At 46.4% G+C, this 26472-nt stretch overlaps 1 protein-coding gene across 2 annotated transcripts in view; it reads left to right on the forward strand.

Annotated features, from left to right (window-relative positions):
* Positions 1-26472, forward strand: part of LOC119384046 (importin-7) — a 179212-nt gene that overhangs the window by 30382 nt on the left and 122358 nt on the right. Inside the window, exons 6-7 of one of the 2 annotated variants that reach the window (XM_037652336.2) lie at positions 884-929; positions 15120-15219. In XM_037652336.2, coding sequence (XP_037508264.1) covers positions 884-929; positions 15120-15219 — 146 coding nt within the window. The remainder of the gene's footprint in view (positions 1-883; positions 930-15119; positions 15220-26472) is intronic. The other variant, XM_049412744.1, reaches the window with a different exon arrangement.

Consider the following 26472-nt stretch of genomic DNA (forward strand, 5'->3'; position numbering starts at 1 on the left):
GGATATAACGAAGTTATTTTAGTGGCAGATGCGACTTTGTTATAATGAGGTTTGAGTGTAGAGCATGCTGAAACGCGGCAACTGATGCATAACAGTGTTAACTACATCCCAGGGATCTTGCTGGGATGCGATCTGCTAATGACAGTGGCATTTGTCACGCATTGAATGGCGAGTAAAGGTAGGGCTAGACGAAGGAAAGCAGTGAGATATTTTTGTGGACAACTAGGCTAGTTGTCTTGGAATTGTCCAACGATACATCTTACAGCGTGCGTAAAACACATCGATGGAGTAGAAATGGACACCATGAAGGCCGGTGAAGCTGTTTTCCCAGGGTCCTCCCTTCGTTTTGGCTCATAGTCATTGCACACAGATTTCGGTTTTTGTTCTTTGTCTGGTTCATTGGAGCAGAGCCAGCCGACAATCCAAGTTTGCAATTGTTTCTTGTGTGGGTTGCGTCGTCGGTGGAAAAGCGCCCTGTGAGAGACAAGAGGAGGGAGGTATCTGCTCTCCCTGCTCCAATAATGTGTATCGGAGCTCGGCAATGTATGGAACTTCAGGATTTCCTCTGTCCTGTTCTACAGTGACCATAGTGACCACTGCCAGAGGCGGCCCTGCACTATTTTGTGCTTGGCCGTAAGAAAGCAGTGGCAGAGCAAAACTACCGAGTGGGCACTGCAAAGTAAAGGGACCATGCTTTTCACATGATGGGACCCTTGGCTCACAATGCCATGTGTGCTGCCTACAATTTGCCCTTGCTTGTAGATTAGACAGATTTGGAAAGGTTGTTGTTGTAAACCTTCGTTGTAAACCTAAACCACCCAGACTGGTTTTTCGAGCCTTCTTGTGTGCTTGACCAGTGCGCTTCTGTCTTGCAACTTTTCAGTGTGTCTCATGCCTTCTCCTGGAAGTTCCTGAAGCCCCACATAGTGGTAAGTGTCACCATGCATTTATTTCCACTGTTCATACATGGCTATTCACTCTTGAGCAGAACACATAGAAACTTGCATTGCTTTAGCTGAGTGTGCAAGCTGTGCCATGGTGTGGTACCAGTATGTTGAGGAACACCATCTGAAATAGGTTGTCTGCTGCATGTCTTCCTAGTATTCTAGACTTGCCAGAGAGAGAGAAGTTTAAGCATGTCCTGTTCTGAAGAACAACAATGAAGAAAAAAAAAACACCAGGCTGCCGTGGAACAGTCAAAGTGAAAGCTGGAGGATTGGCCTTTCTGGGGCCTGTTGTGAACTCTCTTGGGGCGACTACTGCAAGTAGAGTTGCAGGGTGCCCACTACACCGTAAGTAATCATAATTATGCAAAGTAGGGAGGCAGCCACCATGCCATTATTCATCATTGTGCAGAGAAGTGAGGTAACCGCTACACATCTGTAAGGCATTGTGTGCACTCTGTTGATGCTGTGGCTGATGACAATGAAGAAATAAGGCTTCAGCCCCTTGTAATGGGTGGGAAGCTTTAAACCACCCACTCATTTTGCAATTTGCATTGTGTGACGCCTGGTTGTTACTTTACTCTTACTACCATGCTATATTACATCTGTTAAGAGGGGACGCGGCAATGGGAACAGTCAATTTGGTCAAAATTTTCGGTTTTTGGATTAATTTTTTTTCGCGATCATCGGACCTTCTTCTACCTCGTAGTGAAATACTATAACGAAATACGCGGTACTAATCGAGAAAACCACTTTATCTGTTAGTTGTCATCAAAAACCGCGAGAAAATCGGGCTTCGGAAGGTGCTGCCGCGTCGATAATTCCGGGGTTCTCGCTCGGCGGAGCGCCGCCATCTTGGTATCATCATGAAGAGAGAGATCGGAGCTGAAGATAGTCGCAGGCTGTATTTGTCCAACGAAAAATAAGACCAGCAAAAGCGAGCGAAAAAGAGCAAAAGTGGCATCGCGATTGGCTGCAATAGTCACATGGGGGCACATGGCGCGCTCCTATTGGCTGGCTATGTTTTGAATGGCTTTCGCGCGCATTTGCGCAGGAGTGAGCTGCGCGTTTTGTTCATTCCTGTGTTGATCGCCGCAACCACGTGCATGTGTTCTGCGATGAGCCCCAAAGGAGCAAAGTACCGAACGGCCCACGCGTACGGGAAACGGCGAAAGCCATGGAATAAAAGGAGAAAACTTGACACGGAAGCGAATGCCGCTGACCTCGCCGAGCAGGAACTGCCGGCGCACGTGGAAGATCGGGAAAGCTTGCCCTTGTGTGACTGTAAAAACGCGTCCGTATGCGGTGCTTGCGATCTGACCGCGGGCCGTGTTCACGGTGCGTGTGGCGTTGAAGATGTGTCCGCATCCAGTGTTAGCGACGCGCCCACGTGCAGAGTCGACGGGTCCGCGTGCGGTGTTGATGTGTCCACGTGCTGAGTCGACGGGTCCGCGTGCGGTGTTGATGTGTCCACATGCCGAGTCGACGGGTCTGCGTGCAGTGTTGATGTGTCCACGTGCTGAGTTGACGGGTACGCGTGCGGCCTTGACGCGTCCACGAGCAGTGGTGACCGCGCTTCTGCGAGCAACGGCATGACATTGGCAACCGCAGATGTTCGCGCATCGAGTATTCAACAGCGGATCTCGGCTACAACTCTCACTAATGAAGAGATTGCTCGACGAGAAGAGACGCGAGCGGACGCTTTGAATGCGTTATCTGATACACCGGTCACAAAGAGGAAATTTCAACTAATGAACGACGGCGAAAGTGACGATAATGTTGTTCCCGAGGCATCATTTTTTGTTGCAAACAAAGTGATGATGGACAAGCTGCTGTCCAAATTTCGCTGCCACCAGTGTGGGAGGGCCCCAGTTCATTTTGAAACTGGACTTTGTCTCGGGCTCGCAACAAAAATGGAAGTGACATGCGACCACTGTGGGATAATAAGTAATGAGTGGTCATCACCAAGATGTGCTGGTCCTCAGCAGATCAACCCATTTGAAGGAAACGTTCATGAGGTGAGAGCTGTGCTGTCTGTAGGCAAAAATCAAACTGCACTGAACGATATTTTTTCCCACATGGATATTTCACACAGGGGGCTGCATCATAAGTCATACAGGAGGCTGCACTGCAAACGTAGTCACCCTGCCACTGCATCTGCAGCCACAGCAATAGAGGCAGCAAGCGCAGAGAAGGTGCGTCAGATATATAGGGACCTTGGATGTGCGCCAGGGAACATTGATGTCATCTACGATGGCACTTGGATGACAAGGGGCCACACAAGCCACATCGGTGTTGGCTGTGTCATCGAGCTATACTCTGGCCTTGTCTTAGACCACTGTGTGCTCTCCAGCTACTGCCAAGGCTGTGCTCTTGGACCAAATCCTCAAGACAATGGATACTTGGAGTGGTATGAAAAACACGAACCAAAGTGCCAAAAAAACACCGAGGCAAATGCAGGGCAGATGGAAACAATTGCGGCGAAGACCATGTTTCAGCGATCACTCCAAAAACATCGGCTCCGCTATACAAATATCCTTTGCGATGGTGATAACCGCACATATATTTCCCTCAGTGAGGATGAGGTGTATGGCTTCATGCCCATACAAAAGCAAGAATGTGTGAACCATGTAAAAAAAAGAATGGGTACGGCTTTGCGCAACCTCGTTGAGAAAAACAAGAGCAAGGACAGAGAAGGCCGCCTCACACATGGCCTAATTAAGAAGCTCACCAACTATTATGGATGGGCCATCAAAAGTAACCCAAACAATGTGCCTGCCATGGAAAAGGCCATCATGGCTACTTTTTACCATATTACGTCCACTGATGATGAGCCTCGCCATGAGCACTGCCCTACTGGAGTGAACTCGTGGTGCAAGTTTAATGCTGCGGCAACCTCGGGGGAACCAGCACCTGCACACAAGCTGCAGCTTCCTGCACATGTTCAAGCAGCACTCCTGCCTATATATAAGCGCTTGTCTGCAAGGGAACTTCTGGAAAGATGCCAGCAAGGCAGAACTCAAAATGCCATAGAGTCTCTCAACAATGTGATTTGGTCGCTCCAATCCAAAACACAGTTTGCCTCTCTTCTAAGTGTTCAGGGTTCTGTGGCAGATGCAGTTTGCCGTTTTAATGCTGGCTGTGGTAAAGCACTTAGATCACACCACAAGTTGGGTACACTCCAGGATCATGCTCCCTGTGGTGCGCTGCTGAAAAGGATGCACGGCGCATGAAAAAGGCGACCAAAGTGCACGAAACAGCTCCAAAGAAGTGAAAAACTGGATTAAAATCAAAAGAAAATGCCTTTGCAGAGGCAAAGGACTACATCCCAGGCGGGTTTTAGGCGCTCAAAGTTAATATTTAACTGCTCTCATGAAATAAAACTTTGAGCTCCGTTTTCTCACCTTCCATTTTTTGTGCAGGTGTTGTCGGTCATCCCAGTGCTACTTCGTAACTAATGAAGCTATAATCATTCTGTTTTTTTGCACTTAGATCCTGAAACATTGGTGAGTGCCGTAACGCTATGAATTCTTATCTGCACGTCATAAAAATTTTTATAATTGTATTTTTGCAAAACTTGTCGTTAAGAAAATACCTATAGGACATTTCAAAAATCTTTTCTGTGCTCGTTTGGACATTAAAAAAATAAACGAATAGCTTTACGGCACACAGTGGGCCTTGCTGAATATCCTCATACAAAAATTTTGACGAACTTTTGTCTAATTCATTGATTAATTTTGGGATGACAATGAGACTCTCTCAAGTGTTGTAACTCAAAAACTACAAGAGATAGCTCAAAACAGATTTCAGTTATGATATCAGCATAACAAGGTAATTTTCATTGCCACGTCCCCCCTTAAGGTGGGACGCGGGTATCAAATCATGAAAATTGCGCTAAAATTCTGATATTGGAAAGCTGTCATTTCGGCATCCACAACGCCTAATCAACGCAGTATCATAACTATTACGCTGCAAACACACTCTGTGTCCCCCCAAAATTGTTTTATAAGTGCTGTCGGTGAAAAAGCTCAAAATCACGCGAAAGCTCCAAACTTCACGGCACCCTATCTCCTCCTTCCCGCCATCGAGCACTGCCATCTTGGTGTCATTTTAAAGCTCAAAGTTCCACCTTTCCATTTCCACCCTTCTCGCTTATGATGACCGCATAGGTCCGGGCACTGGGTCGATGGGTCGGGCACTGGGCACTGGGTCCGGGCTATAAGATACACGATCGATCTTCTCGAAGCCACAGACCTTTGCTGCAGCCTTCAGAACGCTAGCCATAACTGGAGTGTTCTCATGAATCGGGCAGACACTATGATGGAAATCTCTTGCGCCTCCTTTTTTATTGCATCATGCAGTTCACGTAAATAGATGCACCGTGTTGAAATTCGTCTGCAGGTTTCCTAATAGTGTTATGTGCCTGAGCCAGCCGTTTTGAAATTGCTGTGAGTTTTAGATGTCAGGCCGGAAGCTTATGGAATCACCTGTATGTCAAGTATTTTTGTGGTTAAGGCTTCCTGGAATGTACTCTTTGCAGTTTCTATTGTTTAGTAGATGCATGCGTGTGTTTCACTGCTAGGATGTGACCCACTGCCAGAGGCGGCCCTGCACCTTTTCACTTTGTGCCTGGCCGTAAGAAAGTGGTGGAACAAAAATATTTCGGGCAGTGAGCAATGGATGGCTGCAATCTATAGTGCATCCGTCTACAGCACCCCATTGTGGTGAAACTGCTTACAGACTTATGAGAGACTGGAAGCTTGCAACTTTTTCTTGGGTCGCAGTTTGCTCACAAGTGAAGACAAAATAAAATATCAAATCCTGCTGCTGTTTCTTGACCGGTGGAGTTAACATTTTCCTGTCTGTATATCCATCGATAGCCTGCTATTGGCGATTTCAAATTCGAATGGCTAATCTTTGAAGCACACCTGGACAACTAGCATCATCCAGCATGTAAACTTGACACTACTATTGCCGCTTTGCTTGCTTGATTTGTAGCTACACTAGTCCAAAATGTCTAAGGGGTTAAATGTGTGCAGTATGCTTACAACAGCGGTACACCACCTGCACTGCCAAGCAGACAGCTGAAGTTACTTTTTGCAATAAAAGAGAGGGTGATAACTCATACTGGAATATTTGTGCATTTTTCGGTGGCTGCCATCACGTCTCAGGCCACCGCCACATTCGCGCTGAAGTCTTAGTTATCAGTTGGCTGGCTTCTGCAACCAAAATGCATGAGATAACTTACAATACAGCTTGAAGTTAGTCACATGGCCACTTGAGAGGTGCAGTGAGAGGTTTGTAACCAGTTGGCATGTAACAAGAGTGTGAAGTTTGGCTTGTTGGTGATGCATAACTGTTCATGTAGAGCAAAAAGTAGACACAGGACAAGTTCCTTCGTTGCTTCTCTTGTCCCATGTCAAATTCTTGCGCTACGTGAACAGTTAGGCATGTGACAAGCCATGACGGCCTAAGCATTCACTGAATCTCTGCAGCTTGAACAGCTTACCATTTGAAAGCGGCGCTATAGTGACATCACCTAGTTGTTGTCATTACACTAGTGATATTGATAACTCCATGCCATGCACTGATACAGACAGAGGTCAAAAGATGGCGTAGCCCTTGTTAGTCAGTTGGCTACTGGCACAACTAGTAGTGGCTACTATACTGTCATATCTAGGCAGTGCTAGCTGTGCGGCACTTGTTTAAATTTTGATTAGAAGCTGGCATGCCTTTCTAAATCCTTGAATGTCAACTGACCTGAGAGTTTGCCATATGATCATTAGAAATAGAAAAAGGAGAACTAGCTCTCTGGATTCAAATAAACATGGTGCCACATTATATATATATATATATATATATATATATATATATATATATATATATATATATATATATATATATATATATATATAATATGTGGGAATTTTCAATGCTTGCTTGTTTATTTTATTAATTTTAAGTGATTAACCTCCAGACAGGGTGTCCGTCAGTTCGTTTCATGTCACTAAATTTTCTGAAAAAGACACCAGCCAAAGCTAGTTTTGTTAAAAACAAGTAAATTAGTTATTCTGTTTTCATTTCAGTACTTTTGACTACACACACACATATATATATATGCAGGGTGTATTTTTTTAGGCAATACAGATTTTTTTTTTATAAAACATCTATGACAATCAGGCTCCTGTTCCATGTTGAGGTGGAAATACTCTCCCGCAGCTTAAATGACATTGACGTGACTAATTAACATAACTTTGTTAATTAACTTTTAATTATTCACCTCGGGGCAGTTTAATTAGAAAGTTGTAGTGATAATTCATGGCATACCCATTTTTTAGAAATTGCTAAAGTTGCATGTAGTTCGAGATATTCGGCATCGAAGTTCAAGGGCGAAATCGAAACTGACGGCGCCCGGCGCGCAAAAAGCGCAGCGGAATGCTGGAACCACACGTGACTGGGAAGTGATGAAATTTGAATGAAGGCGTGCCGAAGCAGAATATAGGGAACCCAAGCTCAAGTTTGCGATGCGACGACAGCGCCGCGCTGCGGCTCTGGAGAGAAGCTCTGATGCAACTGGGGGCATCCGCAGCCGACTCGTCCTGTTTTTCAGCAGCGGGAACACGCTCGCGCACGCGTCCGTGCTGGCAGCTTGGTACGCTGAACCGAGAGGCTTGCTGTGCACAGCTGCACTTTCACGTTAGCAGAAGCGACCCCGTGGAAACGAGGGTCCTAAATACTTCTGTGTCGTGGGCTGCCACAACAGTGCAGACAACACCAAGGCACGTGATTCACGTGTGAAACTGTATCGGTTCCCGCACATGTCGCACGAGAAATAAAGGCGACAAGCGTGGATCACCGCAGTAAGGAGAGTCAAGTATGTCCTTGTTGATAGCACTGTCTCGCCTTCTGTTTTGGCTGTCTCAGTTCACTGCTTTCGTTCGTTTCGACTACCTGTATCAGTACGTAACACGGCGCATGCACGCAACGACTACAGTAATGCCGTATATACTCGCATAATGATCGCACTTTTTTTTCAAAAAAATTGACGCCAACTTCGGGGTGCGATCATTACGCGGGGTAAATTTTCCGTGAAACATAATCTGAGCACCGAAAATGCAAAGAAGTCGCTAATCTGAATTCTTACGATAGCTATCATGAACATAACCAAAAATAAAAGTAGAGTAAGGCTTACCTTTGTAAAAAAATGCACGCATTATGCAGGAGCTACATGCATGGAACACTGCCCTTTTATTTTTGAACTCTCTGACCCCCTAACGTTCATTCTGAGTCCGAAGCGTCACTGGCGTCAGTGTCGTCGCCGCACGATTCCCTGTCGGAATCGGCAGTGTCTTCACTGTCCCACAGACGGTCATCTTCTGTCCCGTCGAGCGCGTTGGAAATGCCAGTCTTCTTAAAGCTCTTGACGACCACCTCGTCGGAAATGATACTCCACGCTTCGAGAATCCATGAGCAGAGGACTTCCACGGAGGGCCTCCTGATTTTGCCACTTGGCGTGAAATCGTGGTCGCCCACCGCCATCCACTCTGCGTACAGCCTCCGGACGTTGACCTTGAACGGTTTGTTCAGTGACACGTCCAGAGGCTGTAGCAGCGAAGTTAGAACCCCAGGGATCACTGCGATTTCCGTGCGCCGCTCCTTCAGCTCGGTACGGACACTGTCAACGAGATGGCCCCGAAAGCTGTCCAGCACAAGAAGTGAAGGAAGCAGAAGCGTTCCTGCTCTTCGCCCCCAAACCGTCTTGATCCAATCGACCATGAGGTCTGCCGTCATCAACCCTTTTGCTTGAGCGCGGATGTGGATGCCACGGGGAAAGTTTCCCTTCGGAATTGTTTTCCGCTTCAGAATCACGTACGGCGGCAGCTTCCGCCCGTCTGCCGTCACTGCGAGCATCACGGTGCACCGCTGCTTCTCCGCACCACACGTTTTCACGAGCACACTTCGAGCACCTTTCTCGTTCACAGTAGTGCTTCGAGGCATGTCAAACGTCAACGGCGTTTGGTCGGCGTTGCCTATCTGTGACAGCAGGAAACCGTTCTTCTGGCGTATCCTCGTGACGAACCTGTGAAAATCGATCACTTTGTCTTCGTACGCGGATGGAAGTCGCTGGCACAACGACGTCCGCCCCCTCAGCGACAGTCCATTCCGCTGCATGAAGCGTGTCGTCCAGCCGGAACTGGCGCGGAAGTCCTTTGTGGCTATTCCCAGCCTCCGGGAAACTGTGCGCGCCTGCGTCCGTACCATGTCTAACGACACGGCACAGCCGTCTTTGCGCATGTCCCTCACGTATTCGAGGACTGCCTTTCGATGTCAGGGAACTTGCCCGTTTTGGGTCCGCGGAAAGCCCGGCGCGTGCTGTTCGTAGCCATGAGCTTCTCGCGCTGTTTTTTCCAATATCGGATCCGGATTTCGTCGACACCGAAATGTCTGCCGGCAGTGCGGTTTCCGTGCTCTAGCGCGTAATCAAGCGCCTTCAGCTTGAACGCGGCAGTAAAGCTCGCATACCGCCCCATGGTGAAACGGCGCTTCAACAGACGATCACAAGCACAGCCAAAAAACGTGGTGTCAGGTGACGCCGTGACGGGCGGCTGGGATGGCGGCGACACGGCTTTTTCGGGAATTATGGGAATGCGTCGGCAGCTTGTTGCTGCAGGATGACAACAGGTCGACCAACAGGCGGCCGCCGCTGTAACAGTGCGGGATAGCAAAACAAACATGGCGGCCCACAGAGCGAAGCGACCGCATTTTTTTTTTCTTCTTTTCGTCAGTCACGGTGGTTGTGAGTACGTCACGCGCGTCAAAACAGTCTCTTCTGTCTAAATAAGGAATGCTTTCATGTAAATCAGTAAATTTACGGCATTAGCGTAGCGATGCCTGCTTCAGATCACAGAAACAAAGATGGGCGCGTTCAGCTGCCACAGACATAAAACACATGGCGGGCATTCAGTGAAAACTGCGGCATTTGCCTTTACTGCAATCCTAAATGGCACGTTTCCGGCAAACGGTGGGCAAAAATTACGAATATGTTTGGTGCGTGCAGTTCACTTGGCGAGTTTGGAAGAGTTATTAACGCAACATTCGACAGATGATAAAACGCGATGATCATCGCTAGACTTGGTACACACACGACATATCGATGCGGCAAGTTTCGGGGTGCGATCATTACGCGGGGAAAAAGAAAAATCGAATTTAGGCGACAAAATTTAGGGGTGCGATCATTACGCGAGTTGCGATCATTATGCGAGTAAATATGGTGATTACTTGCTGGCTTCTCGCATTGGAAAGTCCTGTTACGGTTGTAGCTGAATCAACTTTGTGTTTTGGTTCCCGTGTTTGCGAGACCTACCTGTTGCTGTCGAACGTTCACACTAGCGTTATACCGCGGTTGGTTGAATTCAACTGAACTCCGCACATTGTCAAAAGTTCGGCGCCTGCAATTTATGCTTCGGGAAGGCTGCTTTATCACGCCAGAACGGACGTGTTTGTGCAGCAGGTTTTATGCTCCTTTAAAGTCGATATTCTCATAAAAAGAGAGTGCAAGCATGACGCGAGAGCCGAAAAAATCAGGCGAGCAGTTCAACTTTCCTCGCAGTAGTTAAAGCTCAGCTAGCTGCCTCGCGTCTAAATCGCCGGGTGATGCTCCAGCGGCACGGAGGTCTTGACTCTAACCTTCTCAGGCTTTTCTAGTACAATGGCCGTATAATTTCTTTCTTTTCGCACGGCGCAAACGTTTGTTCACTAAAGTACACGGCTGCCAGTACAAGCATGCCATATCAAAACAATAATCATATGCTTCATACTCCACAACGCACAACATCGATAGTGTGCACGGCTTCACTTCGCAGTTCATATGGACCATTACGTATCTTCAATGTGACAGAATGAGTCGTACATCGAAGTATACATCCTACAGGGTGTTATCGTGACTTTGAAAATGCATTTTGCGTTGAGTCAGGCGTCGTTGTCGTCGATTGTCTGCTCTTCACCTTAAACGTGATTGACGAGCCTTTTCTCCTTTTATCAAGTTCGCTTTTCGGAAGTGCCATCCAGCTCAGAGAACCTTTTTGAAGCCGCGCTGCAGGTGGTAGATTGTGAGGCGACGCGAATGTACAGTAAACCTCGGTGATACGATCCGGCTCGTACGAATTCTGGGTGATACGAATTTTTCTGTGGTCCCGGCCAAGGCCCCATTAGCCTGCAATGTATTGGAGTACGGTTGTTGCGAACCGAATTTGCACCCCGCGACGTTTGATACGAACGTACGCTAGCGCACAGGTACGAAACAGGCGCTGTCGCGGAAGACGCGGCAGTCACGCGCGGGCGCGGGCATGTGCGCTGCGCGACCATCAGCGGTGCGTCGTTGCCTCCGAGATTAGTGCGCGCAAATTTTGGAGGCCTTTATGCGCCTTCGCGTTTAGATTACAGATAACGTTGACGTCGCGCTTTTTAAATGCGAAGCATTTCTTAGCGAACTTCTGCGACTTTGAGCGTATCTATCTATCTATCTATCTATTATCTATCTATCTATCTATCATCTATCTATCTATCTATCTATCTATCTATCTAGCTGCCTACGACTTTGTGCTCTCCTGGCCGTTTCGTTAATAGGATGTACACCAAAATTGGTATGGCGTAACATGGCCTTATAACGAACGTAAATGACAGGTCATAACACTGACAATCATGATATCCATGTCATGAACGACATGATTTACATGCCACTGTTTTGGTGCTCTCGCAGCCGTTTCGTTAGTTTGATATATTACCGAAATTAGTATGGCGTGACAAGAGTGTATGCGAACATAAGTGACAGGTCCTAACGTGCAAAACATGACGCGAATGTCATGTAGCAGCATGACTTACGTGCCATGCTCATGGTTGCGCTGGCGGCCGTTTCGCTAGCTTGATATACACCAAAATTGGTTATAGCGGGTCGTGACTATGTGACGAACACAAATAACAGATGGTAACATGACAATATGACACACATGTCATGTACAGCATGACTTACGTGCCACGCTCATGGTGCGCTGGCGGGCAGTTTCGCTAGCTGGATATACACCAAACTTGGTATTGCGCGACCGTGACGGTGTGACGAACACCAATAACGGGTGGTAACATGAAAATCATGACATGCATGTGATGCACAGCATGACTTACGTGCCATGCTCATGGTGAGCTGGCGGCCGTTTCGCTAGCTTTATATACACCAAAAATGGTACCTCGCGACGTGACTGTGTGACGAACATAAATAACAGGAGTTAATATGAAAACCATGACACGCATGTCACGTACAGCATGACATACGTGCCACGATCATGGTGTCTGGCGTCCGTTTCGCTAGCTTGATATACATCAAATTGGTATTGCGCAATGTGACTGCATGACGAACATAAATACAGGTGGTAACACGAAAATCATAAAATGCGTGTCATGTAGGTATGATTAAGATGCCACGCTCATGGTGCACTCGCGGCCATGTTGTTAATGGGATATATATACTTAAATTCGTATGGCATAACAGGAGTACGTGACGAACATAAATAGCAGGTCACGCATCGTATATATGTAGCAGAATAGATGTTTCATTAGCGTGGCATATACCAGATTTTACATGCATGCATGTATGACAATCTCGCCATATATAGCGAACTAGATGTCATGACATGAATGACTTCATTAGCCTCTATGACATACAAGACGATGTATGCAGCTCATGCTGGCTTGCTTCGCATTACATCGATTCCCACATTGCGTGGGATCTGCCGATTTTTTTTCGACGTGTTGACGCGTGCTTCTGTGCTCGAGGCAGCAGCGTCTTTGTACTGTGTTAACACATGCCTGCCACGTCGATGCAAGCCAAGTCCCCGCAATCAGACGTTTTATGAAACAAGGCTGAAAACTTGGGCTGCGCATCCGTCATGAAGTCCTATGAAACGTGGACGAAGCTCCAAGAGACGAAGCGGGAACAGTCTTGGCGAAGGAGTTTGGCTCTATCTATCGTGTGCAAAGCGCTTAAGTCACTTTCGCCGCAGTACTTAGGTGTCATGTGAAAAGCGTAGTAAGATTAGGAAGGGGCGACTAGCGGTCACGGGCCAACACATCTGGTTCATAAACCTACACACGCGCGCATGCACCCTATATTACCAGTACAAGTATGATCGTAGACGTCTTAAAACGTTACTGGCAATCATTAAGAGCTGGTCCTGACGTCGCTGCGGCCCGGAGACAAACATAACTCAAAAACGTATGCCAACTTTTTTTATCGCATGCTAATTTCCCATGTTTCTGGTGATACGGATGTCGGATTGATACAAATATTTTTGGAAACCCCGCGGAGATTCATATCATCCGAGGTTTTACTGTACCATTGAGAGCTCTGCACGTGCACGGAAGCGAGCGGCAGCGTGGTGGCAAGAACGGAAAACGCGCGTTGTACGCTCCAGTTTCTATTTTTCTGCCAGAGATGGCGCTGCCTGTCAAGAGCAGCAGTGCCACTAAGCGATGCTTGGGAAGCCTATGGTCAGAAAGATCGGCAAGCATTCTGAAATACATGGGTAGATAGCTTAATGTGTGCGTGCAATGGTGGTGCTTATCTGTTTCTCTCTTAAGCTATAAGAGGCATGATAAAATATCTCGCCTTTCTGCAAGAAAAAGTGCTGCAGTGGCTGCCCCTGAGTTTTATGCTTGTCAGACAAAGAAAAGGTTGATATTGCGGTTTTCTTGTGGACAGTTCGAAAGAAACGGATTAGCACCAAACACTACGCCCAAAAGTAAGGCGATGCACAGGCACAGTGAGATGACATGCAGCTTTTCACGAAAACATACGGCCCGCGGTGCGCCTTCATTCAAATTTCCAAATATGACTTTTTTTCCTAACGTGATTTGATGGCGTCTTCTGGTGGCTCAAAAAGAAACTACTCTGGATTGGGACCGCCACCTTAATAGTAGATAGAAAGTTTCTAACTTTATAATAGGATGTTTTGCAAACCGATCAGGCAAACATTCTCATTGGAATTTTTGCCCAGCCTTGTTGCTTCAAAAGTTAGTTAATTAAAATACCTAATTAGGCAAGTTAAAAAGAAATTATATTGCGACTTACTCCATGCAACAGTCGGCAACATGCATTTGGTCGCATCGTCATAGAGTGTGTCGACATATTTTAACTCTGGCTAGTAGCTGGGGCACCCTGTGAGTGTGTGTGTTTGTGTGTGTATATATATGTATATTTACATAATATTATATATATTATAATACTGTATATTATTGTATGGTAAATGAAGGAGCGTTTCACGTGACAGTAGCTGTTATGCAAAATTGTGCATCTGAGTACATGAATTTGTGGAGGAAAGTGTCCACGTGAAATCTCTGTTGCATTAATTTTAAATCGATTCTGCCTCGAAAGACTGCTGCTTCTTGCATTTTGTGATCTTTTGCTGAGAAAACCAGTGAAAACCTTTATCATAGCTAGTGTTCTTATTCCTTAAGGCAGGATTGGAACCCGCGTACCTCGATCCGAAGGCGAGCATCCTAACCACTGATATCCAGGCGCACTAGCAGTGCATAGCATAGCCTTGTCAGTATAGTGTAGCAAGGGGGTGGGAAAGGGAAGGAGTGTGAGGAAGAGGGGAGAGGGTGAAGCGTAGCAAGATGAGAAAGAGAAGTAGGAGAGAAAGAAATGCAGAAAGAGACAGGGAAGATCAATGAGAGAACGAGAAAGAAGTAGACAAGAGAAAAAGAGATCAAAAGAAAGAGAAAGCAAGCATCGCGTCGTCTAGCGACCAGATACTGCTCCACCACCTGGCATGTGCAGTAGCTAAGCCATGTCTACCAACGGAGATACCGCGCGCAACCGCTGTTCTATAGTGCATAGCCTGCTGTGGCCCAGTCGTGTCCAGAGAGTCATGGCGCGTTCTTAAGAAAGTGCGTACTCCCGGGAGGAAGCCACGCATCTCGAAGCTGGACGTGTTGGTCGGACAGGGAGTACGAGCGCGACGAGCCCGTGCGTCGCTGTGACAAGCTTTGCGCGACTCAGTGCAAACTGCCTGCAATTTTTTTTTACTTGCGAAACACTAAAAAAAGTAGTGCTGTGATTTTCAGCATTGAGGAAAGAAAAGATTAAACTGACGGTTTTTCATGCCTGCTCTTCTCACATAGGGCATTGTGCTGGAAGTGGTGTTTCCCTTGCTGTGCCACAATGACCAGGACGATGAACTGTGGAAAACGGACCCGCACGAGTACATTCGGCTCAAGTACGGTATGTGCTCACTGGCTCTCTCTCCTGGGTCCTTTCATTTGCAGAAGGCTAAGGGGACTTGGTTTCTTTGTAAAAAAGGAGAAAATGAAGAGAAGCAAAGAAGGCTGCCCAGCTCCTTCAGGCTTGGCACCCCTAGTGCGAAGCTGCCTTCATTTTTTATGTCCTGTGTATATGTTTTCCTTCGTTCTTTTTGCTTCAAGTCCGTGAGCATGTGTATGCACCGTGGCAAGTTTGGCGTAGACACATACGCTTCACAGGCTTCCGTATTGCGATTGCCGCCTCGCCTTGTGAGCCAGTGCGGTGAATGTTCTTTGTTTACATGAGGCATACTAAGGGCAATGAGTTTGGCAAACCTGCGAACTTTCACACATGCTGTTGTAGTTGGAGTGTGATTCCCGATTCTAATGGAAGCTAATCACCATATGTTTCCACGTAATATACGTCCATGTTTGTTAGCTTGCACAGGGTACTCACTTTTGAGTAAATGCTTGCCAAATAATTTGGCACCATGCATGAACAGGGAACAAAACCTGTGAGAAAGGAGCTGGCTTGTGTGCACGATACAAGAGCTCTACTGTGAATGCACCCCTGTCGTCACCGATCGCCAATCATGTTTGCTTGCACAATAGAGAGCGTCCACTGTGAATTTGCCCTTACGTCACCCATTGTAGCCTTTGTTGAATCCTCTAGCAGACCAAATACAAGAAAAACCTTTGGCCTTTGCCAGACTTGCTTGGGCCTTTAGTGGCGTTCACCGTGCCAGGGGGGAGCTATGAATGCTGTTCTCTTGTGCTTGAGCAGATGTGTTCGAGGACTTCCTGTCGCCTGTGACGGCAGCCCAGAGCTGGTGCCACATGGTGGGCAAGAAGCGCAAGGGTGGCTGCAGCGTGCCATGGCCTTCGTGGTGGCCCCTGCTTACCAGTCCGGCCTGCTCCCCCCCGGCAGACGGACGGTGCTTTGCACCTGGTTGGCACTGTGGCCACCCGTACTGCTCAAGCGCCGCATGTACAGGTGGGTGCTAGTGCTTCCCTATTCCCTTCACTCGGTTCCTGACAAGCTACCTTCAGTCACCACTTCTAATCAATTTTTATGTGTCGCAAAAAAAAGGTAGAGGTGTGTATAATGATTTTAACTTCAAAGTGATTGAAATAATAAAATTCTATTGCGAAAAAAAATGAATATTTTTCTAATGTTTCTGAATGTGAATACTACTATTGACTTACAAAAAAAAAAAAACTTTCTGTTCACCAGCCACAGATGAAAAAGCAAGCTTATTGTAATGCAAACTGTGCAGGAAAATTATGCAGTCTACAGCACGATTGCTTCACAAGACCACTCTGCAGTTATTTAATGTCTCAGCTAATCAAAGGTCAGTTTATTTTAATTACTGCCATCTCAAGATGTCTGCTGCTACAGGAAAAGTAATTATGAAGGCAGTAAGCAATATTCTATTTTTCTTATTTTGAAGATCTTCGGACACATTTCTCGAACCCCTGAAACAATGGAGGGTCAACTCTCCAACGTGGCACAGAAAGGCACTCAAGGCAGATCGTGAACAAACTTGGGTTTGTTAACCAAGATGCAGCACATTGTGCAGTTGGAGATTGCGGGCCGAACAGGGTAACTTCGCAAGGCCGGATTAAGCACGCTTGCCTGCGGCGCTATCAGCTGCCACACAAAGGGGACCCTTGAGCACTGTATGAGAAGTCTCCTGCTAAAGCAGCGCAGGACCCTCTCCTTGCAGGCCTGAGAGCATCTCTGTGCTGTGAACTAGCGCCAGGCAGAAGAGAGTGTCAGGTGCAGGAGGAGGCCCGGTGGCCATCACTGGTGGCCACTTAGGAAGACTGTGACACAGTGATGTGTACTAGTGTGGCGTGCAGCCACCTCGCCGCCAGGCAGGAGAAACATCGGAAGCATGGCTTGCGCGGGAAACAAAGCCCGGCACCGTGGCCATGGCCGCCATGGTGCCGTTTAATGGTGGTTCCCGGCGATCGACTCCCACGGGGCCACCACAGCGTGCTAGCTGGGGGACGAGGTGCAGAGGAAAGGTTTTCTCAATCCACATAAGTTACCGTATAAACGTGTGTAAGGGCTGCACTTCTTTTTTTTTCAAGAAATGACGGCCAATTTTCAGGGTGCGGCCCATACACGCGACATTTTTTTAAAAGTAAAAACGCACCAGTTAGCGAATGAAGAGCGTTTATTGCAGTATACGACATTTCTTGCTATTCTAGAACATCAAAGAGCCCTGAGGAAGATTTACCCTCCTCCCCACAAAGACCTCAGTAAAGAGCAGTCGGTTGCCTGGAGACAGCTGCAGACTAATACATACCCAAATCTCAGTCTACTTAAAAAATCTATCCGACTACATACGACAACAAATGCCCGCTATGCGGGGAACATGCAACACTTTATCATGTTACAATGGGCCTGCCAACACTCAAAGGATGTGCCAATAAACAACACACCAACACCGGAGCAGTGGGAGGCTGCGCTGTCCTGCTCGAAGCCTGAAGAACAGCTCAAGCTGATCGACAGAGCGCGCAAGATGGCAAAGGCCACAGGGGCCCTGGACTGAGGGCTCCACCTTCGCCGGGAGAATTTCTTTGCACCAATAAAGTTTTCATTCCCATTCCCACAAGCAGTCATCTTCCGTGCCATCCAAGCTGTTAGATATCCCGGTGACTTTAAAACTTCAGGACACAATGTCCGTCGACAGCGAGCTCCACGCAGATAGGATCCACCCAAGTACAGTCGCCAAGGCTAGTCCCTTCACACGCAGCATGTCCGTTGTCAGTGCAAGACCATCATTCCACACTTCACTCACATAGCGGAGCAAGTCTTCTTCCAAATTGGGAAACTTGCACTGCTCTCCTCGGAAAGCGCACTTAGTGCTGTTGGTGTTTCGCAAGGCTTCTTTTTGAGCACACCAACGTCGAACACACTTCTCGTCAACGTCGAATTTTCTGCCGGCGGCACGTTTCCCATGCTCGAGAGCATACTCGATCACCTTCAACTTATAGCCAGCAGTGTAGCTATTCAGGTACTTGCCCATCTTGCCAAAACGTGAACGCCGTGTAGAAAACAAGCTAGCACGAAGGTCATCGAACAGTGCAGAAAACTACAGCAAATGGCTGGCTGAACTGCACAACCCGAACAACACGAACACCATGCCAAAGTTGGTCATGCTAATGCCGATATAGATAGCGCCGATAGCGCATTTGTATAGAGATGTGAGAAGCTAAAGATAAAATCCTGCTTTAACCTTTAGTTGGCGGGTCTATGAATACTAATAAAAAAGTTAAAATTTTTTAGCCCACTTCACGAACATCCTAACACGAATAAAATAAAAATATATATATATATATATATACTCCGGTGACGATGATGATGGTTGCGTTTCCTTGTGCCATCTATCGACTACGCCTAGAAGCTTACGCGCGCGCGCATTTTGAATACGTATTGGTTGAGGAAAGTGTGGATGCGGCCCTTACGCAGATTTTTTTTTTTTTAGAATATGCACTTCAAAAAAACGGGGTGCGGCCCTTACACGCGTTTATACGCTATAGTGTTCCCATCGGGTACATATTAATGAGGTTTCACTGTATATGAAAAAAAGAAAAAGGCTATTGGCCTAGATTTGAGTAAGTATGATACATGGCCTAAATTTTGTAGTTTTGATTATGTAGAGTTTGAGTAAACATTTGACGCTGGATGCCTTGAGTGGCTTCCAGAGGTGAGCTCTTCCTTTCTGTTCCTGTGCAGGACCAAATGGAGGCAATGCTGGTGGCTCACGTCTACCCGGAGTTCGGCAGTTCCGAGGGTTTCCTGCGGGCTCGGGCCTGTTGGGTGCTTCACTACTTCTGCGAGATGCCCTTCCGCACCGAGGCCAACCTGCTGCGTGCTGTCGAGCTGCTCACCCACTGCCTCCTCCACGATTCGGAACTTCCAGTACGTGTCGAGGCAGCCATAGCCCTTCAGGCTTGCCTCACCTGCCAGGAGAAAGGTGAGGGATGGCTCCACCTGCCACTGTGCTGTCTCTCGAGAAACGTTGCACACTCGAGGCAAGATCACTTCTACATTACCAAAAAAGCCATTCAGAAAGCTGGCTTGCTGGGATCTTATGCTAGCACCTAGCGACGTTAAGTTCCTGCCAGAGCACCCCAGCTTCACAATGAGTGTGGTTGTCCATAAATTCTAAAAAAAAAAAACCAACAAAAGTAAAACATCGAAAAGGAGGGGCAAGGGGTTGCATATTATAGATATGACATAGGGCATACAGTACTTTCTCAGTAAACGGAAATTTCTTAAACGGAATAGCTGCTTAAATAGAACTGCCTCTAATGTGATTGGTTGGATGCTGCAACCCGTCATCTCTCGGGAAATCGAACTCCTGTTTTATTTACTGTGAAAATGGAACTCCTGTTCCATAGGCGACAACCTGAACGCGCTGGGCCCCCCGATCGCTGCCGCCTCGTTTTGCGGGGCCGTGTTCAAGCACACGCCACTTTGTAGAAACAAAAGCAGTTCGCTGTTGCGGAGTTGAGCATTGCTGGTTGCGGGCGACGAGAAACCTCTTTGCGTTGGCGCTATCACGCTAAACGCAAGTGTACGGTACAGCAAGTGCAGCGCTGTTGTAACCATACTGCACGCTTTTATTGGGCAACCACCCAAACGTTCTTCTGTCCTCTGCCCGGACTGCTAGAGCGTCGCGGAGTGCGCATCACTTGCAGGAAGTTCGTCATCGCCTCGTTAAGGGGGGGGGGGACGTGGCAATGGGAATGATAAATTTGGTCAAATTGTTCAATTTTTCAATTGATTTTTTTCTGCAATCCTGAGACCATGTTTTAAGTCATGGTGAAATATTAGACCAAAATAAGCATTAGAAGTTGGAAAAAAAGCATTTACTAGTGTGCTGTCATCGAAAACTATGAGAAAATTGGGCTTTAGAAAATGCAAATCTGAAGTTTTCCCTTTGCACACCCCGTGTACCCAGTGCACATGGGTCGACATAAGAGAGAGAAAGTGCATTTTGTGGGATAGCACCACTTGTACTTGACAGATTTAAAAGAGAAAAAAATTGCAGCTGCAGATTTGCGAAGCAACATAGTCCATTAGTAATACAGTTCTGTAATTAACTTAGGAAGATGTTGCAGGGCCTGTCCAATGTCTGCATTGTTCTATATGTCTGAATGCAGCGCAAGCGACCGTGAAGCCTAAGATCAAAGAGATTACCATGGAGCTACTGAGATAATCCGGGAGACAGAGAACGATGATCTGACCAACGTCATGCAGAAGATTGTCTGCATGTACGCTGATGACATTGCACCTATTGCTGCAGAGATGACTCAACATCTGGCAATTTTTTTGTTTTTGCTGCATATTCTCACTTGTTTTCTGCGGGGCCTTGCACTAATAGACAAAATGGAAGAAGGAATTTGGGAAAACTTGAGTTTTTGGGAGAATGTTTACATTAGTGGTAGTTTATGGTCATTGAAAGTAAAAACTACGATCTGGAGGTCGTTACAGTTGTCCCTTATATAAAACTGAGTAGATATTAGGCAGATTTCTGTTTTACCATTTGGGATAATATAAAAACTTACGCCGCTATTGGCAATGGTGAGTATGCATCATGCAGTTTGTTTGGGCCCATTAATATAACAGGCGACAAGAGATTGTCACCTAGAGGTTCTTACCTAAGGGGTGAAACGTGACAGGCTGGAAATTCAAATGGCATGCTGTGGGGTGCTGAAAATGATGGCTCTTGCTATACGTTACACGTGATGGAGTCCACTGCCATGGCCGAACTTTCGGTGGTAAAATGCAGTTGGTGTCCTAGGTGACTCGCAGTAAGGAGGAGTCATTGCGATTGGCAGTGAATGTGAACGGCCATCTTGCAGGTGGCTACCTTCACCCAAGTGGTGAGATGGTGGGGACGGTGACGAGAAGGCGATGGTGGCCATGGGGGTGCTGAACACGCTGGACACCCTGGTGACTGTGCTGGAGGAACAGCGTGAGCTGGTGGCCATGCTGGAGCCCACTCTGCTGCAGCTGCTGGTTGGTCAGGTGCTGGGGCAGTCCCTGCTGGAGTTCTACGAGGAGGCCCTGTCTCTGCTCTACTCTCTCCCTGCCGGGGCCCTCTCTCGGCCGACATGTGGAAGGCCTTTGAGGCCCTCTACCTTGCCTTCCAGAAAGACGCCTTCGACTTCTTCACTGGTGCGTCCACTTCTGTTGTGGACAGAGTGTTGTCTGTGTCAGATAAGCTGTCTGTCACTGTGGTAGCTTAGTGGCACAAATTGTCATAGGAACAAAGAAGTGGAGGTCTGCATATGAAACAAACTTCACTTAAGGGAGGACACTGCTCTTAAATATTTTTTATATCTCAATCGATTTTGATGAAACTCCCTGAGTTTATGTACAATTGTGTGCTGATTTCAAATATGCAATTATTTTTCTGGTATGTAGTTTTTAAAATACAAAATATTTCATGTGCCCATTGGGGAGCACGATTTTTCTAAGCTGAGAGAGTTACAAAATAAATCAGCATACCACAATAATATGAAATCAGAACTGAGTGCAGTGCAACAAAAATGGATGTTCTAAACCCATTGGAACAAAAGTTATTGTATGTTGAACATTCACCAATGAGTCAATTTCAAGCTGGGATTATTTGGAGTTTTCAGTGGTTCCCGCCGAGTCTGAGTAAACGGTTGGCGACTGTATACCAAGACAGTGGTGCTTGACTGCAGGACAGACTAGACACGCCTCTACGAATTCCGGTTCTTGCATGATTTTGAGCTCCATTGAAATCGTCTGTGCTGATCAATACTTTTTCAGGAACAATGTGGCTTCAGCTAAATTGCTTTCATATAGCATAGAGAAAAGGAAATGAAGTTGAAGGGATTTTCGACTGTCCCCTGCGTATGTGCCATGCTTTCTGTGGAGCAGTTCATGCAAACTGAAGTGAGTCTGTGCCTTCTGACCTGCAACTGATTCTTCTCCTGGAAATTTTACCCCGCATAATGATTGCACCCTCAAGTCTCGGTCTCTCTTTCGAGGAAAAAAGTGGTATCGTTACGCAAGTAAATACAGTACTTACAGGGTAGACCAGTTATAACGTAAGTCGCTGGAGTCTAGAATATCTTCACTATATGCGGTACCGCGCTATGACCAATACAACTTTTTTTCAAGGCTGAAAGAATGCAAAACATGTTGAGTGAGCATGTCTGAGAACCGAGATGTGGAGCCAAGGTGTTTGCCTTCGTTTAAGGGGCAACGTGCCATTTAAAAATTAAAAAATTGCGATGAACACGATTTTCAAAAACCGTATACTTGGGCTGTACGTATTATAAACTACCTTTCTGTAATTATGACCGCCTAATACATCGTAACAGTATGTCAAATCGGTTAATAACGAGCTGCTGCAGCTTCAGCACAGGCTGAACAAGCGCCGAAACAAGCCCAACTTCGAGCGAGCACCATTCCCACCCCGTTCAAACCGATCGGCGCCACCTTGATTTTGTTTTGTTCGTGAATTCCTCAGCATTTTCTTACCACTCTTGGCGGTAGTGGTGGTGGCATGACCGAAGCTACATGCGTTGGTGGGTTGGTGCGCTGAACCGTTGTATAAGCTTCGTTACCGTGGTCAAGCGCGCCGCCAACAACGATTCTGACGGCCCTTTTCTCAGCGAAGCAGCCTCTCTATCGGTAAGGATGATTGCATCGACGGTGTCAGCGCTCATTATCTCCAGCATGCGCCAGCGGCACATGAATGCACAGTTGAAATGTGCTTGGCGTCTCGAATCAACCTTGGCAATCAGAACCCCGACTTGTACGAAAACAAGGAAACAAAACCAGGAAAGGTGGCAAAGGATAGAAGTCAATAAAAATGCATTTTTTTAATCTGCAGGGTCATTTTAGGCCAAGATATGTGATCGAAACTTCCGAAGCCCGATATCTCGAAATTACTTCTTTGTCTGGTGAGGCTGCTTAGTCGAGAGATATCTCTGGAACCATTCATCAGATTTCCATCAAGTTTTCTTTATTATGCATCTGAAGAAATTTTTCAGGGCAAGACAAAGGCATTTTTTACATATATTGTCTGTAATTTGTAATAATTAATTAAAATTTCATTGATGCAAGCCTAATGAGCAACACTAGATTCAGTGCTCTGCTAAAATTTTTAGCAAGGAAATTTAAAAAAAGGGCTTTTTCTTGCCCTAAGGTACCCATCCAGGAAACTTCGTAGTGAATTTCACAGTGCTAGCACATTTTCCAACTTCTCCAGGCCCTGACGAAGGGCCCCATGTGGACTACTCTGACACAGGGCTGTAACTTGGGAACCAGTTAACATAACTGCATGAAACTTTGTGGTTATTCAAATGGCTTTGCTATTATTAGTCTATCCTGAAAATATCATTAAGATATCTCAAGAAACAAAAAAGTTGCTTTTTGAAGGTAGCCTCCTCCTCAAGTTTCCAAATGTTAAAAGGTTAAGTACAAGAACCTGCATTGCCAACAAAATGTACGCAGGGAAAAAAAAGTGACAAAAGAAACCACACTCACGGAGAGTCGCCAGCAACAGTAGACTCTCAATAATTCAAACTCTGATAATTCAAAATTTCGGTTAATTCAAACAAATTAAATTTTTTGGTTGGCCCACTGTTATCAATTTATTTTAAAGCTGCTTAATTCAAACTGTCCCGCTGCTCAAATTCGGTTAATTCAAACTTTTTGCTTTCCATGCCTAGAAACATCTGATACCTTTGTGTATCTAGCTGAACATTCGTGTTTTTACGTAACTAACATCCGCAAATAAAGCTGAATGCCTGCCTGCAAAGCGGCCAAGCTAGCCAGGTGGCATGCACCAACAGTGGCATACTGACTGAAGAAAAAAAAAAACCTGACTGTCTCGTCTTGGCCAGTTACCTACGTGTCGAACGCTTCTTAGTCACTTTTGCCGTAGTACACTGGTGTTATGCGGGAAAGTGTCCTAAGGTTAGGAAGGGACCACTGGCTGTCATGGGACACAACACATTTTGTCCCTTAATTGCACACGCTATGATGCGTTGTATAATAACGAGCACTAGTATGATCGCTGATGTCTAAAAGCTTTACTTTCAATCATGCAGAGCTGTCTATGATTTTGCGGCCCTGAGAAACAATAAACATCACAATGCTAGTTGGTATGTTGCCTTGAGTCATATTTGGAGAACTTCTGATAATCCTAAACAAAATCCTGAGGTCCCCTCGAGTTTGAATTATCAAGAATGTACGTAATTTTTCGGACCTCCGCTATAATGCAGGCTTCTCCGTATGAAACAAAAACAGTGTCGAACGGGCACTGAAATTCCGTGTGATGGGCACTATGTTCAAATTCCTGGGCACATGTGCGATTCTGAAGACATGGGAACTGCAAACCGCTATTCGAGTGGTGACCACGCCATCCACACCTTCACTTTCGTTGTCGATTTGATTTCCCGCTTTCCAAATGGAGCCACTGCAAAGAGTTTTGTTGACACAATAACACACCACAAATTTGATCGACCACAGATGCTACAGATGTGACAGTTGGCACTCATAAGGCCTATCCTGCGGGTTGTCGTGCTGTCGTGGAAAGCTTGTCCTGGACATAGAAATGGGTCGAAGAGATTCTTCTCGCAAAATGAAGCATGGGAAGCTCGTGTGAGACTGTTCGCAGCCCAGAGATATGCCACGGCAACTACGTATCTCGCAAAAGCCTGCTAAGCTTGTACGCCCACATACAAAGGTGAAACCTCAGATCATAAAGCCTTTAAATTTGTGGAACACCGCCTAGAGGGTGAAGTCAGAGTCGCACATGCAATATTTCTACTCTACAATGATGCAATTATTTATTTTCCTTGCTGAGGAGACAAACAATCGTGACATGCACTTGATACAGACACGGGCGCATGTTCCATGCATAGCGCGTGCAGCCAATGAGTGGTTGGAGCCAAGCCAGTGCAAAGGCTTTGCCGTTGCCTTGGCAACTGCACCCCTTCCTGGCTTTGTGAGCCCGCGATACGCTGCTGCCACAGATCTTTTTGTTTCTCCCTCGGCTCCTCGTTCGTTTGCTCCATGTCTTCTCGGCCTTCGATTTGACCTCATCGCTCTCTCCCCGGCTGCTGCTCCTCCTCCGTTGTGAAGCGTGCTCGCTACCTCGCTTGACTGCGTGATTTTCTAGCAGTTGCATTGTAACGATATGTCATCTTGGAGTACTGCACAATAGGTGGTATGCATATGCAGCGAGTTCTAACGGAGGGTAATTGAGAGTCAGTAAAGGCTGCATTATAGCTGGTCCTGCACCATAAGCAGTTATGTGATCACCGGTCTGAGCTGTAGTTTGCCTGTTCTCTCTTGCAGACATGATGCCAGCACTGCACAACTTTGTCACAGTGGACACGCCTGGGTTTGTCAGCAACGAGAACCACCTGCTGGCCATGTACAATATGTGCAAAGCAGTAAGTGACCATCACTCACATCGTGACTTAAGGGGAGACACTCCTCGAAACAACTTTTTTTTTATTTTTTGCAATAGAGACTTGAAAATTCTGTTATGTATAGTTTTTCATGCAGATTTCAAATATGCCATTACTTTCCATGTAGCTGCTACAGTTGTTGAGTTATGTCATACACATGGCAAAATGTTACACTTTTTGCGGGAACCGTTTTATGTACTAATCTTTCAGTAAAATAATTGTGTTGAATCTTATTAGACTCTTTGTAGACTGTAGAGTGCCAATATCTATCCAGATATTCCACAGAGATAATGGAACTAATAAAAAAAATTGTACTCTGTAACTGATTATTTTCAGTCTCCTTTGAAACAGTAACCGAATATTTTCACAAGTAATGCTGATAGATATTGCAATTTCAAGTAGATATTTGCATTCTACATGTCTTGAAGAATACGTGTGCCAAGTTTCGTTACTACATAAATATAAGTTTATAAAAGGCTGCCCGCAAAACGTGAAATTGAAAAAAATGAAAATGAGAAAACAAGTTTGAAAGTTTGAAACGCTGGCATTTATCAGAAAAACACTATTTACATCAAATTGGGCCACAGTCCGCCTCCACGTGTGCGTGGACGAAAATGTAGACTCGGGGCTATCGGAATTTTCACAACACAGTTCGAGGAATGCCGAAAGTCTGCGCTTTCCAGCCGCCTCTCGGACGCCGAGCTTCCGTTCGCGGCAAGGGTGGCATGCCGAACCCGCCACAAGTGCCGTGAGC

This window comes from Rhipicephalus sanguineus, chromosome 2 (assembly GCF_013339695.2).
Source record: "Rhipicephalus sanguineus isolate Rsan-2018 chromosome 2, BIME_Rsan_1.4, whole genome shotgun sequence".
Taxonomy (NCBI): Eukaryota; Metazoa; Arthropoda; class Arachnida; order Ixodida; family Ixodidae; genus Rhipicephalus; species Rhipicephalus sanguineus.